General features: G+C 37.3%; 1 protein-coding gene across 3 annotated transcripts in view; it reads right to left on the reverse strand.

The window, feature by feature from the left end:
* WDR41 (WD repeat domain 41) overlaps positions 1–17036 on the reverse strand; it is a 77736-nt gene that overhangs the window by 56143 nt on the left and 4557 nt on the right. For 2 of the 3 annotated variants that reach the window (XM_069096279.1, XM_069096277.1), the window contains exon 2: positions 16786–16901. In XM_069096279.1, coding sequence (XP_068952380.1) covers positions 16786–16901 — 116 coding nt within the window. The remainder of the gene's footprint in view (positions 1–16785; positions 16902–17036) is intronic. The other variant, XM_069096278.1, reaches the window with a different exon arrangement.

Genomic DNA, 17036 nt, shown 5'->3' on the forward strand with positions numbered 1-17036 from the left:
CTCCCTAGCACCTACTGAATGAAGTGCCATTCAAAATCTTCCAAAATCTACCACTAACCCATCTTTTCAGAGTTTAAGCTACTCTCTCTCTCTACATACTATACTACTCTATGCTTCAATCAAAATGGACTCCTCTTCATCTTTTATACAATGTTTCACAATTTTCTGCCTTATCTTGCTCATACATTTTATTAACCTTTTCCCCACTAATTTCCTATCTTTCCTTTAAAACCCAACTCTAAACATTACCTCCTCAGGAAGAATATACACACAGAACTGGATGCAGAAATATATTTTATTCAAGAGGGGAAAGTGAGGGAAATGGGAGAAGGGAGAATTAAAAGGAAGACAGATTAAGGAAGGGATGAGTTTTAAGAAAAACTAACCCCAGATTTACAAAAAGCATAACTCTTTTTTGAAGTGGCAAAGAATGGGGATCTGAGGGGATGGCAATCATTTGGAAAATGATTGAACAAGCTATTGTATATAAATGTGATGGAATACCATTGTGCTATAAAGAATGAAGGGGATAATTTTAGAGAAACCTGAGAAGATTTGTATGAACTAATGCAAAGTGAAATGAACAGAACCAGGAGAATAACTTATACAATTACTACAATATTAAAGACAACTTTAAAAGATTTAATTAGGAACTCTGTTTAGCATAGTGATTCCAGAGGACAAATGATGAAATATCCTACCTACCTTCTGAAGAGAGAGGTGACTCAGAATAGAGAATAAGATATACACATGCACATACACATGCTCACACTCTCAGATGCACACAACACAATTTTTTTTCTTTGGTGAAGAAGTGACTGTTAGGAAAATGAATACAGTCAAGCTAAACATATTTCTAAAACAATTAGGGAGAGTGTCAGGGAGCATTCAACTGTCCTTAAGGAGCTCAAGTCATCAGGCCCAGACAATCTAGATGAGGGTGGAAAACCTGTGACCTGGAGGCCACATGTGGCCTTCTAGGTTCTTGGGTACAGCCTTTTGACTGAGTCCAAGTTTTACAGAACAAATTTGTTCTGTGAAATTTGCATTCAGTCAAAGGGCCACACTTGAGGGCCTAGAGGGCCATGTGTGACCTGGAGGCCACAGGTTACCCACCCCTGATCTATATGGTTAACTAATGTTGACTGATGAACAATGGGAAAGGTGCCATAGAGCTATCAAAGGATAAGTATTTTTCCACTTTTCAAAAAAAAAATTTTAATTTTAGAGTATAGTCTATAAACTGGAATCTATCAGCTAGACTTAAATTCTCAGCAAAATTAAAGAATATATTATTAAGGGATGCTTCTAGAAAAAGACAAGTGATCACAAAGGGCCAACTTGGCTTCATCAAAAACAGGTTACACCAGATTAACTCCATTTTCTCAATCAAAAAGTATTTACTACAAGTGTGGCAGGCACTATTGTAAGTCCTGGAGAAACTAAGACAAAAGCAAAGTTGGAACCAAGGTGTGACAGGCTTTCAATGTCAAGCAGAGAAGTTTATATTTATTCTGTGCGTAATAGGGAATAAGTGGAGTTTATCGACTAGGTGAGTGACACAATCGGATTTGCTCTTTAGGAAAATTAGTTTGGCAGCTGTGTGAAGGATAGATTGGAGGGGGGGGAAGACAAGACAAAGAGACTGATTAAATTATTTTATTAACATTTCCTAATATTTACACAAAAAGGAATATATGTTTATAGTGCCCTTTCTCAGAGAGCAAATATGGACAGGGGAATACAAATGGATAGCACAGCTAAAGGGAAATTTGTGTAAGTTTCAGTTTAGCCATTCTAAATGAACAAAGTTCAAGATTCGCCCCACAAACGGTCAGAGACTTTCACTAAAGATACAATGAAAACAGAACTTTGAAATTCAAGGTAGCAAATAGGAATGGAGTATCCAACTAACTATGCTACAGGGCGGTGGAGAGAGTGAATACATTTTTAAGAAAGCTATGGTCCTATCCTCATGGAGTTTAAAAATATGTCTAGATAGAAGCGCTCCAAGTTCACTTTCTACTCTAAGACTATAATTTCTAGAAGGGCCTTAACAATAATTCTTAGGTAAGTATACAGTATACAAACGACCAAATTTTCACCAACTTCTCAGGCTGTTCTATTCTTATTTTATTTTTGTGCCTTTTGGAGGGCAGCTGGGGTTAAGTAACTTGCCTGAGGTTACACTAGTATTTTTGTGTGGGTTGTTAAGTGTCTGAGGCCAGAACCGAACTCAGGACCTCCTGACTTTACTCACTGTGCCACCTAGCCGCCCCTATTCTTATTTTTAAATGTATGGCATGATAATTATTCAAGGATTAAAAATGAATGATTTCAACAATAACCAATTAAAATATAAATTTTCATAATAAGTTTCATGTTTTGTGGGGAAAGAACTGCGAAGTGATATGGAATATTTTTTAAACACTAAAGAAATTCCTTACCTCTTTCTGGGTCTACCAATTTTTGTTTATATGGTAATGAGAAAGAAGGCAGGTCTCTATAGTCTTAAATTTTCTTTCATGGCCATTGATTCTATAAACTTTTATAACTTCTTTTCTACTTTTCAAAAATTACAGTTTTAAAAGATGCACACATTTTTCCCAATATTGATTTGAAAATTCCCATTAATGTTCCATACTGCCCAAATCCTTGAAGTTTACAATAAGGAATGACTTAAATGCTGGCTTTTGGCTATCTCAGGTCTTCTTATCCCTTTTAAAGAAGTTACTAAAAGAAGACAGAGGTGAAAAAAAATCTGTATAATTCTGTTTAATGTTCAGAAAACTACTTAAATATTTAGCTAGAGAAAAGGTAAACTTAGTAGCTAAAATTAGGGTTTTAAGTTAGCTATAGGTTTCAGTTATCCTTTTTATCCCTATTATTCCTCAAATAACTAAAAACTTAATGCACTTTACTTAATCATCTCTATCCAAATCTTAGTCAAGTATACATTCAAACCATTCCCTCAACTTTAAAATTCTTTTACAATTCAAGAATCCCACAGAAACATGAGGATAACTTGAAATATGTAAAAACTCTAAATCTTCTGTCATACAGAAAATAATATCTGAGAGATTTATGACCATAAAAGCAGGCCAATAATGTCATGAGAATAAGAAATTATAGATGGCTAGACCTATGCTGTACCTGTACCAATATAACATCAAAAGACCTAGAGGAAAACCTCCAGCACAGATTTGAGGTAGCCAAAAGGCAGCAATAGGCTTGAAAAGGAGGACTGAAGGATCTTGAATAATCTACTAGCTGGATTATTGACCCTTGCATAATTTTTAAAAATTAAAATTTTAAATAATTTTAAAAATAAAAATAAAAAAAAACACGCATTACTTTTGAGTATCATTTAAATTTTTTTGTTCACTACTAAATGAATTAAAGGTTGATTTTTTATTTACATATTCTAAATCATTTTAGTCATTCCTTACTGTAAACTTCAAAGTCATTTCTGTCTCAGGCTCATTTTACAGATGAGGGAACTGAGGCAAACAGGGTTAAATGCCTTGCACAAGATCATACAGCTAGTAAGTATTTGGAGCCAGATTTGACCTCAGGAAGGTAAGTCTTCCTGACTCCAGGCTCAGTGCTCTGTCCACTGGGCCACCTAGTCAGTCCCTATGTATGGATTAGTGGCTCCCAGTTCTCTTTGGACACCACTATCCTAGAGCACTGAGAGTTATAGAACCAGTATATGTCAGAGGCAGAAGCTGAACCCAGGTTTTCCTGGCTTCAAAGCCCATCTACTGGAAAGCAAGCAAATGAGAGCTGGACAGATGTGGTTAGATTATACAGAGACTTTCGAAGATGAGCAGAAGAGCTTATAGAGGATGCCTTATGGAAGGACTATAGGCGGTTTTATAGAGTGCAACAACCTCACCAGAAATTCTAAATTAAATCCCCGGTAAGTTTGCTCTCTTGACATTTGCTTTTTTTCTCCTATAAACTTTGACCAGCAAAAAAAAAAATGCATTTATTCAAAGTTCTAGTTGTTGGATTATGGTTAATCACTTAACCCAGAACCCAAGTATGCTTACTAATACAGTTAATTTTCTAAGTTATTTCATGGATAACATAAAATATACCACATAGTATATTTATAATTTTTGTTGTTGTTATTCCAGAACTTTCATCTGTAATTCAAAGTTTTAGAGATGTCTTAGTGCCTGAGGCACTTAGAAGTTAATTTATTTTATTGGTGATCATTCAGTACATTTCAGAGAAAGGTCAAGAGCCCAGGTTTTCCTATTTCCAAGGCCCACACCATGCTGCCTGTAGTGTCTATAATAATCGATTTTTGTTTGTGAACAAAAATAGTCACTGTTTATACTGATTGATAATATGTCTCTTCACAAATAGAAATGCACTGATTGTTAAGAGAAATTAAAACACATTTAAATGTCTTCATTAAAGAAATATTTTCATATTATTTCACAGTTAACACTTTCCATTTCCTTGGTTTAAACTGTAATACAGATAAATTTTAAATAAGTTTTACTTAGAATTTTCTATGTGCCTACTGGGAAGGCTTTTCAGTAAAGTGGGATGGGTTTTTAAGGATTATGAAATACCAATATTAAGCTTCAAAAATGTGAAATTGAGATAAAATGTGGTAGTGAAATTCTCTTTTTCCCTAAACTTTCATCTGTCAAGAGAAAATTATTAAAATCATAGAATAAGAACTTTGGAACTAAAAGAGACTTTCCAGATCATGTAGTCTAATCACTTCACTTCACAGTGTGTCTATGCTGTTTACATAAGTAAACACAAATCAGAAAATAAATAAATGTGATTTACCCACATAAATCTAAAAGAATGCACCCAAAGCTAGACGGTTAAACTTTGTTTATCGAGTTAATAAGGCAACTATATAAATAATTAGCTAAAATAAAAGCAGGACTTAACAGTTTTAGATTAATAATGATTGATGTTCTTTTTAAAACTACTTGTTGGGGGGCAGCTAGGTGGCACAGTGAATAGAGCACTGGCCCTGGAGTCAGGAGGACCTGAGTTCAAATCCTGCTTCAGACACTTAACACTTACTAGCTGTGTGACCTTAGGCAAGTCACTTTGCCCTCCAAAAAGCAAAAAAAACCCAAAAACAAACAAACTACTTGTTGGAGCAGTTAGGTGGCACAGTGAATAGAGCACCAACCCTGGAGTCAGGAGGACATGAGTTCAAATATGATCTCATATACTTAACAAGCTTACTAGCTGTGTGACCTTGGGCAAGTCACTTAACCCCAAACGCCTTGCATTCCCCCCTCAAAAAAACAAACTACTTGTAAAATTTAGTAAGGCCATTCTGAATTATTTTCTTTATTCATAAGTGCTACTAATCCATCTAACTTCATACTATCTTCATACTTAATGAAAGAGTTCTAGTCTTTATTCATATCATAAAAGAAATGAAATACTACCACTGAGATTAACCCTAGGGAAATATGTAAAATAACTGTATCGCGGAGGATTCTGTGTAACAAAGTTATGTCTATCTCTCAGTGGAGGACCAATGGAACAGCATTTTACTAATCTGGTTGCAATGTCCTGTATATGATGAACAGCTCTGAATGTCAGCTGCTTTCTAAGTCACTCCTTTCAGTAACTCCCTAGAAAGAATTTGTTTATATCCTCGTTTCTTATAAGTAGGAAAAGGAAAATGAAGGTCTTAACATTTTTGTCCTTTTATCAATTCCCCTTCGATTCCCCTCACCTGCTTCCCCTTTAAATAATCACAACCACCAAACGCAACAACAACAAAAACAACCCCCCTAAATTCCCAACCCAGTGACCAAAAAAAAAAGAAAGAAAGAAAAAACCAACATCACACACTAGCATAGAAGAGACACAGGGACAATGCGTTCAAGACCATTCTGCAAGAATGGGGACAGACTTAAGGAATGACTGAGTCGAGGCCACACGGCTAGAGAGCAGCAAGGCTGGCTCTCGGGTCTTCTTCCAAAACCAGCATTATTCCTTGAATACTGTACTAGAACTTGGTACTTTCAGATTGTCCTCATCATCTTCATCAGAGGCAGCATCAGTAGAGTGGAGAGAGCCACGGAGCTGCTAGGTTCAAATCCCAATTTTGCCATTTAGACAAGTGACTTCGACTGTGTGACCTGAGCCTCCTTCTCTGTAAAATGAGGCAACTGCCCTTGAGGACCTTAAGGCCCAGCACAATCCTGTGATCTCACATATGTACGATGCTTTATGTTTTCAAAGTGTTTTCACATATATTACTTCATCATGGACGAATGAGCTTAGATTAGAATTGATGGCACTGTGATAGATCCGTATGGAAACCTCTGTGCTTTCAAAGATCCTCCTTTTTCATGGATTCACTGTCATAAAATCCCATCTCTTTAATAACAATATTCCCTTACTGATGCTACATGATTGATAATCATATCATACCAGTCTTACAAGAATTAAAATTATAAATAATCCAAAGAGAGAGCATTAAGTAGTCAGTCTCTACTACGCATGAATCGTAGTATAAAGGACCTCAGCAAGTTCACGCATAAGAAGAAAAAGACATGGGACAGTAATTTATCAAAAATAAAAAATAATCACGAAAGCACAAATGCTTCTCTGGCATCCCTGATGCCTGATGCTTGATCAAGACAACCCAAAGTGCTGTCTCTGTGCTGGATGAAAAAAATCACACTGATGGAACATGGATCCACCATGGAGTAGCAGGTCAAATGTCATCCCCATTTTATAAAGAAAAACAGTATCAGAGTAGTAAACTGGTTTGCCCAAGCTATCTCGTTCCATTAGATCACACTGTACTAAAGGGGCCTAAATATGCAACGTCCCCCAAAGCCTAATTCAAAACTAAAGAAGTCTTTTGACGCTATCCAAATCTAGAACACTATATAAACTAACAGTAGGTTATTTGTAGCTACTCTAGCCAGCTTCTTTTGGATCCACTCTAACCAGGTCCCCTATTACTAGCTTGACAGTGAGACTATCCTATAAGACAGAAAGAGGAGTTATAAAGGAATTACTAAATTGTACTCAATTTTATCAAGTTTCCCCCCAAAATGTACAAAATCACCAGCCATCCTAGAGGTACATTTTGTTCTTTCAGTCTAGTGTTTCATGGGTCACCTGATTCTTTTCCAGTCATGATCACCATCCTCCATAACCTTGTCTGTTTCCTGGAGGAGCAAGGAATGGTCAAATGAGCAACAAAGAAAGCTATTCTTAAAATGTGTTATGAACTCAGTTTAGTTTAATGTGTCAAATGCTAGAGTATTACATGCAATTTTAGCACAGTCCATTTTTTGGAAGACTCTTGCTGAGGCTTAGCCTTCTTTAGTGATCTTCCAATCAATATGACCCTTACTTCATGTTCAAAAATACAAAAGAAGAGAAGAAAAAGGCAGCTGCCTGTTAGGTTGATACAGGATTTATTTAGTATCTTCAAAAACCAATCTGAGAAAATTTTCCACTCACTGATTTTAGCTGAGCCACCGAGAAAACAAGAAAATCCTTCTGCAAAATTCTCAATAAGATGATATTATCTAAAGACCTGAAGCGTGAAACCTGGATTACAACAGCTGACAAAACTAGAATCGAATGCCGACAAAAACTAAATAAAAACATAAAAAGTGTAACAATACTAATTTTATTGAGAAAATCAAACAAAAGATATTTTCTGCAGTTTGGCAATGCATAAACTACATGCTTGATACAGAGGCTAGAATAAGTACAGATAGTAAATGACAATTCTAAAGTATTTGACTAAACTGAGATTAACAACACTCGAGTTCTTGATGCAATTTTTATTATATATTTGTACTATCTACACATTTTCCTATGTCTTATTGCTAAGCATGACTTGTAGAGCCCTACAGAAATTAATTTTTTAGCTGATATTAGAAAGTAGACTGAAATTATTACTGTTTCCTTATCATAAATTTGGATTTTTTTTTCAATAGCTAACCCCTTGCACACTGGCAATGCCCTAAAAATTGTACTTTGTAAAAAATAATTATAATAACATAATATTCTATAACAACAAATGATTGTCAAAAAAATTTCACACTTAATTACATAGAAAATTTAATCGAGTAATTTCCTGGGCAAAAAGGGTCTCACAGATAAATATGTCTGTAATGAATTAAATTTCTAAGTATTAGTAATACCACTTTATTATAATACTTCTAAAGTAGTTTCCTATCTATTCTACAGATGTGAGTTCAGATTTTAAAAATTTATATTTATTCCATATTTCATAGCCAGTCTTTTCTGTGGGGGTAAAGAAAAAGATCTCTCACTTTTTACAGTCAACATTTACATAATACTCTAATTTTTTAAGCTTTATCTCATTTGACCCTCACGACCCCATGAGGTAGATGCTGCAGTTATTATTTCCTTTTAACAAATGAGGTAACTAAAACTAAGAAAGATAAAGTGCCTTGCCCATGATCACAGAGTCAAGAAGTATTTGCTAAGTGCCGGTGAGGATGAGAATGAAACCCAAGTCTCCCTTGATTTCAAGTCCAGTGCCCTGCCTCAGGTGATGAACTAACAGTACATCCCAGGTAAATAGTTCTGGCATGGTGAAAAGGTAAAAGTACTAGTCATGGAGAGAGAAGACCTGACATTGATGTCCTCATATTATTTATGTAAAATATTATTATGTCACTAAAATGCTTGAGCATATTTAGGAGCCATTAAAAAGCAAGCATAGATTAAGTAAACAATAGTTATATAATATTACACAACAATCATCCTGTATGTGTCAGCCTCATCACCATTTCTTCTTTCAGTGATGAATTACAAAAATGTCCACTACCTATCCCACAAGCCTAGGTCTACAAGGCTCAGGAAGACTGCATAATCCCATCCACCTTTCTAAACTCCACAATATTATGGAATTAAAATGAATAGAATTGCAGCGGCTAGGTGGCGCAGTGAATAGAGCACCGGCCCTGGAGTCAGGAGGATCTGAGTTCAAATCCTGCCTCAGACATGTAACAGTTACTAGCCGTGTGACCTTGGGCAAATCACTTAACCCCAATTGCCCTCCAAAAAAACCAAAAATAAACCAGAAAAAAAGCAAAAAATGAACAGAATTCCATACAACTTAATTACTGTGATAATGATCTGAGGAGATTATCGTTTTCTTCAACTAAGCAAATCATCAAGACAAACAGACACTGCAGTAACACTTCAACTGCTCAGCATCTAAGACCCTCAGGCTTCCACCTCCAAATGTTCTGTGATCTCTGAAATGTATATTCCCTCCAGCGCTGTATATTCCAGATCATCACCCATCCTGGCCTTCTCCTCTTGTGCAATTTCTTCTGTTTGTGTTCTTTGTTAGATCCTCTACTGAGGATCCACTCAACATATTAGAAGCCTTCATCAAGGTCTTTAACATGTGGTGGCTGCCCCCTAACAAGGGGACAGGTTCGTTCTCCATTTGTGACCCCCTGCTCTCACCACATGATTACTCTACATTCTTTTCCAAGGATACATTTCTTTACTGATAGCCTTTATGAGTCACTGAATGAAAAAGCATTTATTAAGCACTTGTTTTGAGGCAGCTAGACGGAATACTGGATATAATGCTAGGCCTAGAAACAGGAACACGATCTTCCTGAGTTCAAATCTGGCCTCAGACACTTACTAGCTGTGTGACCCTGGGCAAGTCACTTAATCCTGTTTGCCTCAGTTTCCTCATCTATAAAACGAGCTAGAGAAAGATATGTCAAACCACTCCAGTACCTTTGCCAAGAAAACCCCAAATGTGATCACATAGTGTTGTACACAACTAAACAACAACAAAACACTTGCTTAGTTCAGTGTTAACTGCTAGAGATACAAATTGAGAAGTGAGATTGCTCTCTCACTCTGCTCTGAAGAAGCTCGTATTCTAACAGGAAGAGATTTTAGTGTAGGAAAGAAGGGAATGCCCAGTGGTTCTTAGGGGAAAAAGGTAGGACAAGTGGGGTGAGCCCCAGTGATGCAGATAGTAAGTAATCCAATTTGACTGGAATGTAGAAAGAAGAAAAGGTTCATTTAGAAACATCTTCTTAAGTATCATTCTGACTGATAAAACCATATCCATTCATGACACTGAAACATTTGGTGCTGTGGCTGCTGAGGAGAAGGGGGCTGCAGTAAGTCAGTTAACACTCAAGAAGCATATATTAATCCCTCACTAGATGTACCAGGATTATGTACTGGTGATATAAAGAAAGGCAAAAACATAATCCCTGCCCTCAAGAAGCTCACATTCTAATGGAGGACAAAATGTGCCAATAATTAGGTATATACAAGATAAATACAGAGTAAGTAGAAGGAGGGAGGGGGAAGCACTGGTGGAGGGAGCGGGTGAGGAGGCCTCCTGCAGAAGATGGAATTTAAGCTGTGTTAAAAGAAACCAGCAAAACTAAGAGGAGGAGGTAGGGGAGCAGAGAATTTGGGGAATGGGAGAGAGCCAGGGAAAAAGCACAAACTTGGGAAATAGAGTGTCCTGGAAGAGGTAAAGTAGGGAGGCCAGCGGTACAGCTGGATTACTGAGAGTGAGGAAGGGAAGAAACTTAAGAACACTGGAAAGACCTCGGATGCTGTGCATTGTCAGGGCTCCCCAGGACAAGGGCCACTTCCTGAACAGAAGTTAGCACTGGAAATATGCTTCAGTCAGCTTGTGTCCATCACATATCTCTCCATTGCCCTCTGACCACCTACAACTTTGACTCTTCAGAAACCATGATGCTCAGTGTGGGAAAGGTGGATCTTTGTACAGGACAATAGTGTGGTATCATTATGTACATTGAACAATTTCCCAACTCCAATCCAGCCCACTTTCTTTCCCATCTTCATTTCTGGGACCAACTCATCATCCACCTTCCACATGCTGCTTCTATCTCAAATATGTGGTGCTGACGAACTAATTCTATGACCAGACATCATACAGCATAAAATAGTAAGGAAAACTGGTATTTTACATCTATTGAGCTTTTCCTATATGGATTATTGAACCTCTCTTGCATATAATCATGGATTTCACTGAAGAAAGTCCTGTAATGTACTGGAGTTTGATTAAATTAGCAAAATGACATTCACATCTGGTTTCCCTCACAATCCACAGAGAATGAAGTTCTTCTTCTACAAGGACCCTCCACATGACACCTTCCATTTTAGTGGAAGATACCTTTAGCAACCATACATCTTGTTTTATGCCACAGAGTCATAGAACAATGTTATTTATGTAGCTGCATTTATCATGGAATTTTGTATTGACAAAAGAATCCTTGCTAGAGAAGAGCCTTTAGAGATGTTTTGCTTTATCATGCCAAATACTTTTTGTAATAAACAAGCATTGAAATACTTTTTGTAATAAAGAAGCACTGAGCAGTGGAATCCTGGGTTCTTTCAGACAATTGTGACTGTAAAAATGTAGTCCACAATAAGAACTATTTTAAAAAATATCTCTATCTACAAAACTTCCAAGGACGGTTTGGTAGAGCATAATAAAGTTGCATCTCAGTTTGGAAAGTGGACCCATCCTGTCTTCCAATAAGATTATACAGAGCAGTAAAATCTTAACAAAAGTTTAAGATTCTATTGCTTTGTTGAGACAATGTTCCACCCAGCCCTGTCCCTACTACTTCAATGACCCCACACTGCATAAAAACATGGCATCATGTATAAGAGGATGCCTCAAGTATCTCAAAAAGCTGTTTCACATCTCTTGCATGCTTTCAGAACAAGATTGCTGCCTGAGAACTCATGAAGACACAACACTAAACTTGCCTGCCTCAGAAGGAAAAAAATGTGTCCTGGGAAGCCTGAGAGATTACATTGAGGATTAGGCTTTGTGATATATATATATATATATATATATATATATATACATATAGCAGAAAAAAAAAACATTAAAATTCTGTAAACTCCATTATTTAATCAACCAGGATTTATTAAGCACCAACAGTGTGCCAGGATATAGGCCCTGTGGATACAAAGATAGAAATGGCACAGACCATGCCCTCATGGGATTCACATTCTATCAAGGTAAACAACATGTAGATATAAAAGCACATACAAAATAATTACATGTTGGGGGGGATAAAAGGGTTTTGTGTTTTGTTGTTAGGGTTTTTTGTTTTTGTTTTTTGTGAAGAGGCACCAGCTGCTAACTGGAATCAGGAAAGGCCTCAGGTAGAAAGTAAAGCATGAACTGGGCCTTGAGGGAAACTAGGGATTCTAAGAGCAAAGGTGAGTGCACTCTAGACATGGGAGACAGCCTGTTTGCAAAGGCAGATATGAGAGATGGAGAGTTTCATAGGAAGAACAATAAGAAGATCAGTTTGGCTGTATCACAGAGTGCATGAAGGGAGTAAAGTATAAAAAATCTGGAATGGCAGTCTGGGGTCAGGTTGTGAGGATTTAATTCCAAATAGATGAGTTTGTATTTCATCCTGGAATTAACAGAAGCCACTGAAGTTTACTGAGCAAGGGAGTGGTACGTTCAGAACTTGTGTACAATCATTTTGGCAACTGTGTGGAGGACAGACCTGAGACAGTTACATTTAGAGAACAGGATGCTCTCAATATCAAAGAACCACCTTATCACAGCATCTCAGTGCCAGAAAGGACCTGAACAAGAAGCCTCTCTATAACCTAGTCAATGAGTGGCCACCTAGCCCATGCTTAAGAAACTTTAGTGAAGGGAAACCCACTACTGCCCAAGGAAAGTTACTGCACTGTTGGAGAGCTCTAATCATTTTCTTTCAGCAAGCCTTCATTTTCCTTACAACATCCCCCCAATGATTGCATTCTGTCCTCCTGCACCAAGCACAACAAATCTGATGGCTCTTGCATGGGATGGTTCTTCAGATGTTCGTAGGGCGCCATCAGGTCACCACTCCATCCTCTCCAGAGAGTCATCATCGGCAGCTCCTTTAACCACTCTACACTTAGGTGATCAAGGCCCTTCTTCAACCTGGATGCCCTGGTCTGGGTGCTCTCCAGTCTATCAATGTCCTTGTGAAGCTGTGCTGCCCACAGGTTCCTCCTCCTCTAGAAGCTCTGGACATGACACTTCTCTTAATACAAGATCACACCCCTGATTCCTCTTGAGCTTTCAGTACACTAAAACCCCCGAACTTTTTCAGATTAACTGCTAACCATGGTTCCCCAAATTTGTACTTAAAGTTACTTTGTATAAATTTGTGTAAAAAAAAAAATCCACTTCTTAAGTATAAGACTTTGTATGTACATTACCATGTAAAGGACCTACGATTTGATTAGTGTGGGACCTCCCTCCACTGGCAATGATTGTAACTTGCCTATGACTCTAAGCCTCAGAGAGGTGACTAGCCTCTGGTCACACTGCTTTTAAGGGTCAGAAGCGGGATGTGAACCCAGGTCTTCCTGACTCCGAGGTCAGCATGGTAGCCCCTTTACCACACTGCTTCCAAAACACTTGAACTCATTTATATTAAATTTCACCTAATTAAATTTGGTTCAATGCTCTGACCCCTGAAGATCTTTTTGGACCCTGATTCTTTGAAAGGACCCTGTCATCCAACACCCTAGCTCTCCTTCCCAACCATGTATCTTATGACAATGTAATCTATTTATTCAAGTCATTGACAAACATGCTCAATAGCAAAGAACTCAGAACAGATCCATGGGATATATAACTAGAGACCTTCTTCCAAATGAACATCAAGTCATTAATTCTACTCTTCAGAGCTAGCCACTTAACTACCTCTGAAACTTACATTATCATCTAATTCGTCTATTAACAAGAATTTTTTTTTTGCTTTTTGGAGGGCAATTGGGGTTAAGTGACTTGCCCAAGGACACACAGCTAGTAAGTGTGCCAAATGTCTGAGATCACATTTGAACTCAGGTCCTCCTGACTCCAGGACCGGTGCTCTATTCACTGCGCCACCTACCCACCCCTATTAACAAGCATTTTTTAAGCATATACTACATACTAGGCACTTATTAAGCACCAGGGATGTCAGGACAAAGCAAAAGTCATTTCTGCTCACATTTTAATGGGGAGACATCATGTATATAAACAGGACAGAAAAGCTATATACAGAGTAATGGATGGTAACTTCAGTGGGGAAAGCACTAGAAGATGGAGATGGAGAGACTGTGAAAGAACTCTGCAGAGGGTGGGATTTGAGCTGTCTTGCAGAAATTCTGGGATTTTAAGAGGCAAAGGTGAGGAAGGAGAGTATTAGGAAAAGGGGAGAGACAAAACCAAAGCTCAGAGACACATGATAGAAACAGTAAACAAGTCAGTATGACTAGAAAGACCCCAGGGTGCAGATAGGATAGTAAAATACAAGAAGACCAGAAAGAAAGGTCCTGGGTCGTGAAGAGCTTTCCATGCCAAGCACAGGAGTTCATGTTTGATCCTACAGGTAACAGGGGGCCACCGGGATCTATTACACAAGGACTGAAAAAAGGCCATCTACTTTAACAATTAAGACATCACTGGTATTTTTGGAGTGGAGAAGTTTCGACTGAAAGAGGTCAGAAGTCAGATTTCAGGGAGTTTAGAAAGGAAAGGAAGTAGACATTGAGTACATAGAGTCTTTTCAAGGAATTTAAGAAAGGAGAAGAGATATAGGATAACTACTTAGAATGGTAGCATCTAGTACTAAAATCCTCTTGAATAAAATTCTTGGATGATTCAGAGTATACTTCGGGACCTTTCCAGTATCTCAGGATCATCGTCATAAATAATATTTATCATTATATTAGACAACCACTTAAAAGACACTTTTAGTTAGATAAGACAGAGATGACTATAGTACTCTGATTGTAGGAAAGCAAGTTTCTTTCTGAGCATTCAAATCATTTAGGTGAAACAAAGGTACGGCAGTGCTATCTTAGAGATAAGGCTAATTTTTAAAAATGTATTTGTTTTAGTTTACACCATTCAGTTCCACAGTCCCTTGAGTTCCAAATTTTCTCCCCCTCCCTCGCCTTCACTCCCACTCCCATGGCAATATGCAATCCGATATAGGTTCTACAAATGCCTTCCAATTAAACATTAGTCAAGTTGTAAAGAAGAGTTATATAACCAATGGAATGAACAATGAGAAAGAAGGGACAAAACAAAACAAAGCACAAAAGAAAGAGAACAAGTAGTTTGCTTCAATCTGCATTCAGACTCTGTGCTGTCTTATAACCTTGCATTGCTGAGAGGAGCCCAGTCTATCAAAGTTAGTTGTCACAGATATGATGCGTCTGTAATTGTGGACAAAGTTCTCCTGGTTCTGCTCTCCTCGCTCCACATCAGTTTATATACAAGTCTCTCCAGATTATTATGAAGTCCGTCTGCTCCTCATTTCTTATAGCACAACAGTATTCCATTCCATTCATATACCACAACTTGTTCTGCCATTCCCCAATTGATGGGCATCCCTTTGCTTTCCAATTCTTTGCCACCACAAAAAAAAGAGCTGCTATAAATATTTTTGTACATACAGGTCCCCCTCCCACTTGTCTGATCTCTTTGGGATACAGCCCTAGAAGTGGTATTGCTGGGTCAAAGGGAATGCATTTTTTTATAGCCAATTGCCTATAGCCTTATTAGGCTAATATTTATAGTCTTATTAGGCTAATTTTCAAGGCACAAGAAGCCATGTTATAAGATCCTACTTCATTAAGAAATGTAAAAATAACATCCAGAAATTCCATCCTACTGCATCTTAATGTGACAATGTTTCTCTTCAGGAAATGCGAGCTGAGACTCCCTAGATAGGCTTACTAATGTTCCCACCTCTCTTCTCAAATTTGAATGTAAAGTGAAAAAATATTTCAATCTTTTAAAAAAGGTTAATATCTAATTGAACCACAGATGATCTATAGCTGGGGTTCCCAATATTTGCTATCTAGAGACCATTTTGAAAAAGGAAAAGGGAGGGCTGACCCTATACAATGATGGCGTAGATAGTTCACTTTGTGAACTACTGATATGTCAGTCATCTAGCATTTCTGAAGCACCTATTATATGTCATTTGATTTGCTAATTGAGTACTGGGCATACAAAGAAAGGTGGAAAAACAGTCCTTGCTTTTAAGGAGTGTTATGTCAGAAACTGATATGTCAGAAACCCTCCTTGCCCCAAATACTCTCACACTGTCCTAGTGATATTACATTGTAAGCTCCAAACATGTCTTATTTAAACTTTGTATCTATCTCTCCGCACCTACAAGTGGTAGACTCTTAATAAATATTCAATAAATTAATAACTAGGGATTAAATGTAGTTGACTGCTTCAGATCATAAGCCGAATTACAAATTATCACCCACTTCAAGAAGTGCATTGTTCTTTTGAAACTTAGTTCAACAAGGAAACAAAAACTCTTCTAGAACTTCTGAGAGGCCTCCATATTAGAAAAATTCACAAAGTAATAATGACCTATATTAATGAATGACTTACACATAACTAGGAGGTTATGGATCCTTAATTATCCTGCCATTACATTTATTAAGAAAGCAAAGTTATGCCCATGTAATATGTAATCTACCGATAAATAGATCATATATAACTTGACTATAACTACTTTATAAATGCTTGCTGAATTGAATATTACAACTATAATGAGGAAACTGGAGGGTGAAAATTTGCATAGCACAGTCTAATTCTATTTTCAAATGTTCCTGTCACCTAAAGAGAGAATTAGGAAAAGCTAGGTTAGTTTCTGAAGTACTTTTTGATGAGTTTCTTGAAGACTCTGAAAACAATACAGAAAGGAGAAAGTTTCTTACCTGTAGTCATCTAACTGTACTAGAAATCGTACAATATCATAATGTGCTTTCAGTACGAGCAGTTCAGTGTAGGGATTCTGGGTTTGCTCCTCACCTATTGTCTGTACTGGAGACTTCTTGGAACCCAAAAAAAAAAAAAAAAGGAAAAAGGATGATTTCTGATTTAAGAACTGTTGGTGACAACCATGTATAATCTAAAATACTAATATTCAGAATACTAAGTTTAAAAAGTCACAGGAATTCACATTCTA

The sequence above is a fragment of the Petaurus breviceps genome, unplaced genomic scaffold (assembly GCF_028583685.1).
Source record: "Petaurus breviceps papuanus isolate PSGF00001 unplaced genomic scaffold, PetGlider_PUasm1.0 229, whole genome shotgun sequence".
Classification (NCBI taxonomy): Eukaryota; Metazoa; Chordata; class Mammalia; order Diprotodontia; family Petauridae; genus Petaurus; species Petaurus breviceps.